General features: G+C 45.7%; 1 protein-coding gene across 2 annotated transcripts in view; it reads right to left on the bottom strand.

The window, feature by feature from the left end:
- Window positions 1-2,384: 2,384 nt before the first annotated feature.
- Window positions 2,385-11,176, bottom strand: part of LOC113031435 (teashirt homolog 1) — a 35,959-nt gene continuing 27,167 nt past the window's right edge. For both annotated transcript variants that reach the window (XM_026183509.2, XM_026183508.2), the window contains exon 3: window positions 2,385-7,295. In XM_026183509.2, coding sequence (XP_026039294.2) covers window positions 3,757-7,295 — 3,539 coding nt within the window. In that variant the 3' untranslated portion in view covers window positions 2,385-3,756. The remainder of the gene's footprint in view (window positions 7,296-11,176) is intronic.

The raw sequence follows: 11,176 nt of genomic DNA, 5'->3' as shown, positions 1-11,176 counted from the left end.
CAAAAGGACTTGTCAGGGAAAACCACAGGTGTTGTTTCCGCTGAGCATGCGCACATATTGAAGTAATAACACGCCTCGGAACTTTAGAGGTGAACCTCCGAGAAGAGATCAAACGGCACGAGCGCTTAGATCAACAAACCCTGTCTCATTCAGCTTCATTTCTCTGTGAGCCCTAACCCTAGTGTGACACCTCTCTATGACTGCCTTTAACAGATAACAGTGTGCTTTATGCAATGTACTGGATAAGAGTGTAAAGCTGAGTACACATTCCCATGCTATCCCATATATACATTCTGTATATATATATATATATATATATATATATATATATATATATATATATATATATATATATATATATATATATATATATATATATATATATATATGTGTGTGTGTGTGTGTGTGTGTGTGTGTGTGTGTGTGTGTGTGTGTGGGTTAATACTCCCTCCCCATGTTCCCACCAGCCCAGGTAATTTTGTTATTCTGTTTGCGCCCTCTGTCTACACCCACCCCTGTCTGCTGTACATAATGGTCCAAGCCCTGGGAGGAAGCAGGCATTTACTTATACAAAACCTTGAGGAAATCCCTACCAATCCTCAGGGCTCACGTTCAGGAGCGCCCAAAACACAAAGGCTATGCAAATCTGCCCAGCCTGCGTTTATCTACCCTCGGTTTCCGTTTGCACCGCGGGAACCAGCATTGTGCTGTGCGTGGCGATTATCGCATGTAATTTACATAGAATACGCACAGGAAACAGTGCACTGATCTCTAACAAAGCAAGAAAGAGTCTCTATCGGCTCAGGAGCTATCTGACGGTGCAGCAAAATTACAGGTTTAGCTGTGGGGTATTAAACCTACAAGGTGTTTTTTATTTCTGGTGTGCAGGGAACACTATCTCCTCCAAATGTTGCTTGTTTATCTGCCTTGTTTGTTTTATAACCCAACTCTAGCAGTCCCCTCTCTGAGAAAGCTGCATCTTCAGCCAGGGCTAATCTGCCCTCTGCCTGTGTTTCCTTTGTCACTGAATCCATGTATCAACACAGCGAGGTGCAGTCAGATTGAGGAGGTGTGTAATTGCACAAAGACACTCGTGCTAATATAGCTGGGAGACTGAGTATGTGTGACTGACTCAGCTGACACAAGACATGTTGTGAGTGTGAGGAATGGAAGTCATAACACTGCAGCATGGCTTCATCCATACAAAGGCTGGTACTGTAAGTACTCTATCAGAAACCTGAGACATGAGGGCGAAATGAGAGATCGGATTCCTGATGCAGACGCTTCACCTGCGGGACTGCCCGGAGAAGAAAACCCCAAAGCTTGTTGATACCTTTGGCTGGGGGTCACACAGAGGTCGTGGCCCCTAATAAATCTCCTTTCAGCTTTCACACCGGCTGAATACTGAGGCAGTTCTATAAATTTAATAAAGCTGGATGTGAAACATAACAAAAGTCAACTGCGCGCACACACACACATACAAAAACAAAACAAAACTAAAACACAAAACTGATGACACAGAAGCTGTGTGATTTGTCCAAAACAGTAATTACGAAATATCTGAAAATGATCAGTAAAGTGGAACGAGAAACTGCAACAACTTCCACTATATGTGACTAACAATTTAAAAAACACACACAAAAAAGCCTGTATTCAGTGATAAGTGACACTTCATCAAAAAAAAAATACAGTTGGACAAATCAACCAAAAAATGTGTACATGTGCTAAAATAGTAGCATTTATTGCACACATGTATTCAATTTGGTTGTGATTAATGTGACACAGGCCGCAGATTCACCCATAGCATCTCAAGAATCACATAAAATGTATTATTCAGTTTTGATTATAGGCTCCCTATTGCCCCCTTTTTTTTTTTAACTTAAGCAGAACAGACAGCCATCTGATTTTGCTCCAAGAAGACACGCAAAAAATACACTGCCGTCATTAATACAACACTGATTCTTTCAGAACGTCCCTCCGAAGGCCAGTCACAAGCCTAGCATGGGTTTCTTACTGTACAATAGGCACCCTTACAGGCTTATCATCCCCGTCATCTTCATCATTATAATCATTGGTGGTATGATGCGGCTCAGTCATCAGTTGTAAGTATGACACCAGTGACTTTTATTTTGTCTAACAATTTGGGAAAAACATAAAAGCAGGCCTGTTACAGAACACAGAATATGTACCAGCAGCGAGACGTTTCGAATCTCACCTCCAGTTTGCTAAGAATAGCCCCTAGAGGAAATCCTGTTACACTGGGTCAGGATTTGACATGGGTGTACACACTTGACTTTGCTCGAGAGCAAATTCTACAAAGCCGAGTTTTTACATTTTGAGTTTGGTGCACCGCCATGACAAAAGAACACACAACCACAAAAATCTGACTGTTAACAACTGCTTTGGGGTTTATTTTACAATTCAGAGAGAGAGAGAGAGAGAGAGAGAGAGAGAGAAAAGAAAAATGAAACAAACTAATCGGTGCTAAAAAGTCGTGGTTTTTTTTCTTTCTTTACAATATTGTCGATAAAACATTGAAATGTATAGTCATTGTGCATCGCTTATTTATTTTCCACACCATTTCATGCATCAAGTTGGATGCAAGTAATAATTAAAATCATTTCTGTAAACCAAGCCAAAGAAGCTAAATTTGTATTTTTCTTTAAAAAAAAGGTCATTTCGTAGCTCTACAGCATATATCTATGTACACCATCTGTTTTTATTTTTTAGCTTTTTCTTTTTGTATATAAAAATGACAATATAAAAGTTCAAGAATGCACACACCTTAAGATACAAACAATTTTGAGCCGTTTTTCAAATGGTAAGATATGTCTCATGGAGTACTGACATTTCACTGGTAATCATTTACACGTGACGGACTGTTCTCTTTACAGCTGAATAAAGCGACACAGTTTAGAAAGAGAAAAGTTGTAACAAACCATACACCTGGAAAATTGCTATGAGGTGATACTTCACAACAAGGAAAAAGTTTCTGCAGCAAACTTGCATACCGATGGCCGTTCATTTCCACTGATTAACTCAGAACCAGAAGCAGCATTTCACTTTTTCCAAATGTTCATGTGATCTTTTTTTTCCCTCTTTTTTACACTGACAGATTTATGAGCAGGCCATTCATCATCAAAAACATTGCTGTGACAGAAACCCAAGAAGGAAAGAGGGGCGGGGTGGGGGTGGGGTGATAATCCTTGATCTTTTAAAATCTGATTTTGACAAATGCAAGATATTTCAAAACATGTTCTCTTTACAAATTCAACTGTCTAAGGTGCTACTTCAGTCTTTCGGGGTATTCTTTCATTCTTTTGGTGTATACATTGAATTTTCCACCTTCTTCATATCAAGTAATATACAGTTATCTTTTCCACCAATTCTGTCCACTCGCCACTTTTACCGTTGAAGCAGTAGTTGTATTTTTGCCATGAAAAGATTAAAATATCGTGTTTAACCTTGATTCACTAAAATACATGCACAGATCAGACAAATAGCATATAAATATATTACAAAATAAGTGTAAAAAAGCTTGGCAAAACAAAAACAAATTGACATGAAAAGACATGGTCCAGTCAGGCAGTTATCACAAAAAAAAAATTAATAATAATAAGACTTGATTTTTATTTTTATTTTTCTGGCGGCTCAGTTCGGCCCAGTGCAGTAACTGTGAACAACGTCATTTTTAGTGCAATGAAAATCGAGTCAGTTCCACAGCTGTCAGTCTTTACTCTCAGCTCGAGACATTGTTTAAACCTTCTCCATTTTGTCTAGCTTCTCCAGTTTCTCCAAAGCGGTGACAAACACCAGGTGGTCCTCTGGAGACTTGCCATGGGTCTTGCTGAGGTGCAGTTTGACTGCGTGTTTGCTGACGAATGTCCGATTGCAAAGTCTGCACTGGTACACGGAGCCTGTGTCGTCCTCTGGCGTGGTCAAGGCTGACAGGGGGCTGCCGAATATCATTTTGTCTGTGATCACCTTCGAGGCAGCCTGCTGCTCCCGTAGGTGCTCAGCTGACAGTTTGGACAGGTCCTTCAAGCTGAAGCCCAGGTGAGACTCCAGGTGGCTGATGTAGGAGGAGGGAGTCCTGAACTGAGAGGCACAGTCACCACAGAGGAACACGGGCTGGCACGAGTCCATGTTCTTGAGAAACTTGGTGCCCCCAGTTCGTCTCAGCTGGTACTTGACATTAGCCAGCCAGTGGGATATGGTAGTCATGGAGAGGCCCGTGAATTTACAGATGTGGACCCTTTCCTGAGGGCCCAGGTCGGTCATGGCGTAGCGGCCCTCTGGGGTCTCCCTCAGGCTAGACGCAAACTGTGCCTGCAGAATGAGGAGATGCTGGGGATTCCAGTTTGACTGTCTCCCTTTCCTCTTCTGCACTGGGGAGAGGTCCTCGAGGGCATCCTCAAACGCGCTGCCATCAGCGTCCGACTTCTCTGAGATGGAGGAGGGAGTTGAAGATTTGGGCGTAAGTCTCCCGGTGAGGTTCTTTACCATGTCTGAAATGTCCATCAGAGCGTTCTCTCTCAGGGGTGAGGAGACTGTGTCAGGGAGGGAAATAAGGGGTTTGTTACCATTTACGCTACTGTTGGTCAAAAGTGCACTGCTGCTTTTGTTGTTGTTGTTGTTGTTGCTATTAGTGGCGGACTTATTTTTACTCAGGTCTATGGGCTGGTCATTATTTTCATACAGCTGGTAGTGGTTGACGGGCTCAGCTGGCTTGCCCTGAGGAGTTGGGTTGAAAGCTGGCTTTTCCATCATGCTGTTGCTGATTTTGTAAAGCATAGACAGTGGATCTGCTGCGGGACTTACTGGTTTTGAGGCTTTCCCCAGGTGTGTGTTCATGATTGATTGGAGTGCGCTAAGAGGGTTGATGAAAGGACTTTCAGGTGAGTGATCGGTGATGATGCCAAGACTGTTTCCGTTAGTTACTGGGGATTGGCACGTCTCAGAACCATTCTTTGAATGGTTGCTGTGGCTATCTACTAGGCTCTCTTTGGGCTCCTTCTTGCAGATAAGCTCTGAATCTACACTGCCCGGGCTGCTACTTCTCATACCAGATGGTTTACCTACAGAAAAGTCATTTGGAGATGCCAAATGCTCTCGCTGTTCTCTCAGTGCAGGGGAAGGGGATTTTCCCAGCGATGGTTGTCGGCATCGTTCCAGGCTCACCATCTTCTCCTCCTTTTCTTTCTTCACAGTGGCAGCTTTTCCTGTCACTTTCTCCACGAGCTCCTCCATGGCGGTGACATTGCTCCTTAGGGGAGTAGGAGAGGAAGGGCTCCGAGGTGAGTGGATGACTGAGTTGGGGTCGCTCACAAGACTTCGTAGACCACTGTTAAACATTGGCTGCATCTGAACACTCTGGACAGTCGGGGGTAGAACAGTAGCTGAGCTTTTCACGGCACCCTGCAGCTGGTAGGCCGCATGAATGCTAGGGTAGCCACCCCAGGTGGGCGTGCCTGTCTGAGCCTTGCTGATAGCACTAGATACTGTGTTCTCAAGGGATTTGAGAATATCTAAACCCTCTTTAGGGGTCTCCTCCAGGTCTTCTTCTCTAAGGTATTTATACGAGGTGGTGTCAGTCTCAGATTTCTCACCTGAGTCGTCTTTCTCTTCCTTGATTTTTTTCTCCACTTGCTCGCCTCCTTCGACTTTTTCATCCTCACCCGCTTCCCTCTTTTCCTCTGAGCCAGAGGATAGTGCAGGAGACACTGGCTGGGACTTAACCGTACTGGGAACAGGGAGTCTGGTGGTGGTTGGCGGTAATGGGATAGACTGAATCTTTTCTTCCACCACTGGATCAAAGACTAGCTGCTTGCCCTTTTTGGAAGCAGAATTTGTGACCTTCAAAAAGTGACCTGTAACCATCATGTGGGCAGTCAGCTGCTGCAATGTATCATGGGAGCTCCCGCACTCCATGCATTTTAGAATCTGTGCTTTGCGAGCTTCAAACTGCCATGTGTAGCTGGCACCATTCTGGTAGCCATAGCGGTTGTTTGGCGTAACATAGGGGTTAGCTGCAGCTTTTGTGTCTTTGCCAACATCCCCAAGAGAGACACTGCCACCACCACTACCAGCATGGATAGAGTCTGGGGAGCATGGAGAGACTATAGCATCTTGGATAGCACGTTTTTTAGCTGAAGTGGGCACCAGTTTAGTGGCCAAGGCTGGCACTGGTTCTTTGAGAGGCACTTTCTGGTAATGCTTGGTCTTGATCATATGAACGCTGAGATCTTGTAGAGATTCAAATGAGTGGCCACAGTACATGCATTTCAGAACTTTCTGGGCGTCCTCTTTCCCCTCCATTTCCATCAAGGAACGCTTACGTGGTTTGGACCAGCGCTTTCCCTGATCTTCCTCTTTGTCTTTGTTGTCATCTCGATAGTGGCCCGTCTCATTCATGTGGACCGTCAAACCCACCAGTGTGTCATAGGCAGCACTGCAGTCTTTGCAGCGGAACTTGCTCGCACCAGTAAAAACAGAGCCATACAGCTTGTTGTTCTGTCGGTAGAGCTGCACTGTGCTGAAGAGGCTAGGCTCTGGTAAAAGGTGATAGGGGGTCTGCTGAAGTGTTTTGGCAAGTGCTGCCTGATGCCAGTCATAGGCTACACCACTACCATTACTGGCAGCAGCACTGCTGCTCCCACTGCTGCTGGTTGCACTGTGGCTGCTAACAGAGCTAGCTGCTGTGCCATTTGTACTGCCACTTGCGCTCCCTGTGTGGTTGACAGTGGTGCTGGAGGTCTTGCCATTATGGTGACTGCTAGCCATGTTGACCCCACTGCTCTTATTTATGGTTGTAGTTGTGGCCACAGAGGCAGTAGAGGCAGGCTCTGAACTAGTGAGGGCACTGTTGACACTGCCAGCTGCAGCAGGCTTAGATTTCATGATGTCCATTGTGATGCTAGACCAAGAGGCATCTGAGATGAGGTTTGCATAGACGGCCTTCATCTGTGCCAGGCTGTCCTGGAAAGAGAGGCCGTTGTTGGGACGGAAGGGAAAAGCTGAGCCCTCCCTCTCCTGACCATCCCTGGAAGAGGTGCTCTTGAAGTCTGCAAGTCGGTCGCTAGCATCACTAAGCGGAGACCCATATCCAGCGTCAGGGTTAGTGCCATTGCTGAGTGGGGAGTCTCTGTAGCTAGGTGGTCGGCCCCCATCCACGTCTTCTTCTTCCTCGTTGCAGAGGAACTCAGTGTCCTGGCCGTCTAATGAGAGGCCGTCATCTTGCAGGTGCTCTTCCTCATCGTGAGCAGCTGCCTTAAGCTCGTCCTCGGGCATGTACGCTGGAGTACAGAGAGACAGCAAGAGAGGGGAGATAAAAATGGAGGGGGGGGGGGGGGGGGGAGAAGAAAAGAGGTCAGCTCAGTGAAATTAAAGATTTACAGCACACTAACAGGACCACTGTCAAAATAACATGGAATGAATGCTCAATGGTGGGAAATGCAGGCTTTTATTCTCACCCAATGTGAGTGTGCGTATATGTCTGCATGCATGCATGACTTTGTGTGTACTTTGCACACATGTGTCTCTGAAAGCCGGTGGTGAAAAAAACCTCCAAGGGAAAAATAAATCACTGAGCTTCTGACAGTTGTCCTTTTCCTTCCCAACTATCTATTCCTCCACACATGCCTCATGTTCCCCAGGAAATGACTGGCTGTTTGGCCTTGTTAGCCAGCTGCATGCTTACATGTTCAGCTCCCTCCCTTCTCTTTCTTTCTCACTTTTCCAAGCCTGTACTGCATCTCACTCATCTAGTCCATGAAGCCTAGCTCCTCTCCCATTCAAGTTATTCGACTGGAGAGGGACAGAAGAAAAAAATTACCACTTTGGAGATATCACAGTTTTCCTAACCCACTCCAATTAGCTGACGGTCACTGTGCTACTATGCAGGAACTGGAAATACAATGCTCTCTGGTTTGAGAGCGATACAAATGCAACCAGTTTATATATTTGCACTCCAGCTGTTCGATGATCCACAACAACACGGACAATGTCTTAAAAAGACAAATTAAAACAGGAAGGCAAACACTCGATTAAAGAAAAAAAGCCAAGCGGAAACAGAACTAAGATGTAACAGGTTTCAAGGAGAAAAAAAAACGTAAAAACAAACGAGATTGAAAGACAGACTACGTGCATTTGGAGGCGTGCATTTTTGTGAGTGTGTGTGTGTGCATGCAAAGAAAGGCACAGTAAGCATTAGCAAGCTGCGCAGACAGGAGATGGTTAGGGGGAGAATAAGTGAATGAGTAGAAGACGTGGGAGAGAAAGAAAAAGTGAGCAGGAGGCGGTGGGTTTGTTAGGTGGGGAGAGGCGGAATGAGAGGGGAAAAAAGGGAGAAAGAAGAGGGTGAGTGAGGCAGGGAGACAGGAGAGACGGCCCCCTAGCTTCTTCCTTTATCTCCTTCCTGCATGGTGAGATGTGTGTCCTACATGCCAGTATCAGTCTCTCCCGATGAAACAGATGTGCTGTCAACTTCAAACGGCACGCTAACCTGTCATATCATAATCTAAGTGGACATAATACCTGATATATATACACTGGCACCATTTACTGCTGCCTGAGAGGAGATGGGTGGAGGGTGGAGGGTGGTGGGTGGCGGCGGGGAGGAGGTGAGCAGCTGCACCATCAACTGTGAGTATGTGATGATGTGCATGTGCGTACGTGTGAGTGCCTCCGTAAGTGCCTGTTTGCGATTGCGACTCCGCACGCATGCTCACCTTCCGTGCCCATGTGTGTACTTTATGCATTTTTCCCCCCCCACTCGTACACATTTGCTCTTACAGCGCGAACCTGAACCCACCGACCATAATATTGCCTATAAGTCTGAGTTCGCTGTGTGCTACTGATACACCCTTCTCCAAATGAGCAACATACTCCCCTAACGCCTGACAGGATTTCTGTGAAATGAGAGCACTACAGGAGAACCTGGCTGCGCTTCAATCCCACTGACAGACTGAGACCGAGACAGTTTCTAAAACTCCTGAAAATCCCTAACACAGCAGATTAGCATTATGTGCTGTACTCTCTACAACACATCTGCAGAGTGTCTTCTGCTACAGTGCCTTCCCTCTCACTAACCCGCTTCCAAAAGAGGAGGCTATCAATACATATCAGCCTTTTTAATATACAAAGCATCCTGCAGAACGGCTATCCATTCTTCTCAAGCACACAGGAACGGCGCAAGCATACAGTAGGAATTACCTATGTGAATCACTCACATCAGCTGCAGCCAAAAAAAACAACTAAACCCCAATAGCTGGCAGTGTTCAATAAGTAGACACGCAGATACACAGACAGCAGGAATGAGAAGCAGCAGATCAGAAATATCCCTGGGTGAGTGACAAAACACAGACTGCAGCAGGGAGGGGCTTCGAACGATGAGCAGGTCGCCAGGGAACCCTTTGACGATCCCTGTCAATCAATTCCTGTCCTGCCATGTTGTCATGGAAACAACAAAGAGGGAGATATCAAAAGCCCACAGACAAAAGACTGGCAGAGACAGACATCTGTAAAAATCACAGGCAGCAAGTGGACGGCTTCGCAAGCCATAAACGTACAACGTTCGTGATGAAACTTGAGTCTGAAATAAATGATCTCTCCATCTGTTTTGAGATGCTGCATGAATTCTGACAGGATGCTAAAACCCAACAAATATTAGAAGCTACGCATCAACTCAATCACCCGCAACTTGAAGAAGTGCGATTGTGACTGGCGGCCAGATTAAGCCCCTTCTCTTCTCCTGGATGCACATATGCAGAGCAACACCAGCAGCAAGGGGCGGGCCCGGGAAGGGCTGGCGTGCCGTCCCTGGCGGTTTGGTTTGCCGAGTGGGTGATGGCTGTGAGCAGGGCCATCTGCACGGGCGCCAAAGCGCCTGTCACTTTTGCTCGGGGACGTGCCGCCATCAAGGAGACAGGCGGCAGTGCGGCCAGGATAGGACTGCAGACTCACTGTCACAAGCAGCAGCAATCAAGCCCGCCACCAGCCACGCCAGATCACCAGCAACAACAACAACAGCAACAACACGGGGAAAGGAAGCAAGACTTATCCACCCAGTGTCTCTGATCTCCTGGTACCTGCTCAGAGGGTTAATGTAGCGCTAACAAAAAGGCTTATAAAATTTGTAAAGTAGCAAAATGGGTTTGTAGAAGCCCCTTTAAGTGTTGTAAAGAGCTCTTTGAAAAATGCATAATGCACAAATAGATTGACATACACACTTAATAGAGCTGTAATGCATGCATTATCAAAGGTTTTCATGTCTCTGGTTACCAAATACACTTTGGAACACAGACCCTTATTTGATTAGAGATAAGAGCTTTAAAAGAGCTCAAGTATGTGTTTTGTTCCCATCTGCCTCATTTATTATTATTCATATTTAAATGAGATAGTTCCTGAAGGACTACCCAACTAATGCACCCATGAAGCACCCTTGATTCTAACTTCTGCCTAATATGTAAAGATTGCAGAGCGCCGTGCGCCATTACAGATGTTTGCTATCGCAATCCGTGATCAAGTTTGTGCGTTTAACGCGAGCACTCAGGGACCACACCAGAAACGAGTCTGTGCAGTGCCCTGTTATGTTTGATATCATGTTTTCTGATGAAAAGTCTGCGGTGAACGCCCTGCCTGCTGCCTCAACACAACACTGGGCCTCACAGCGAGACAGAGCGATGGACCTATGTACAGATCATCTCTTAAACATTTTCTCCGTCTACACGCAGCGTAACTTTTTGTGTGTGTGTGTGTGTGTGTGTGCATGACTTTTGTAAATGATAGCAAATGAAATACAACCAGCGGGATACGTCAGCTTTTTTGGCGAGGAGCAGAGCAGAAACATATCACTCCTTTTCAAAACTTTGTATCTTTCTCCGCCCTACCCATTTTTTCCTTTTTTTTTGCTTTCTCCTTTTTCTTTGCTGCGAGTCTGCTGGTTGTTAAATCAATAAAACTCTCTGTCAGGCTCGCAGAGCTTCACCATTTGGCCGCTGTCAAAGCCAAACAAACCAGATAAGAAAGGCAGAAAGGCGATGAAACGAGCGAGAGAGAGGCGGGGGGGGGGGCAAGAAGGGGATGAAACCAGTCAGCCTCCCCTCGCCACCACCTCCGTTTCACCAGCAATCCCTCCTTCTATTTATTTACACACATTTCTTTATTTATTTGATGT

This window comes from Astatotilapia calliptera, chromosome 11 (genome assembly GCF_964374335.1).
Source record: "Astatotilapia calliptera chromosome 11, fAstCal68.1, whole genome shotgun sequence".
In the NCBI taxonomy this organism is placed as follows: Eukaryota; Metazoa; Chordata; class Actinopteri; order Cichliformes; family Cichlidae; genus Astatotilapia; species Astatotilapia calliptera.
This window is presented reverse-complemented; position numbering and strand designations above follow the sequence as displayed.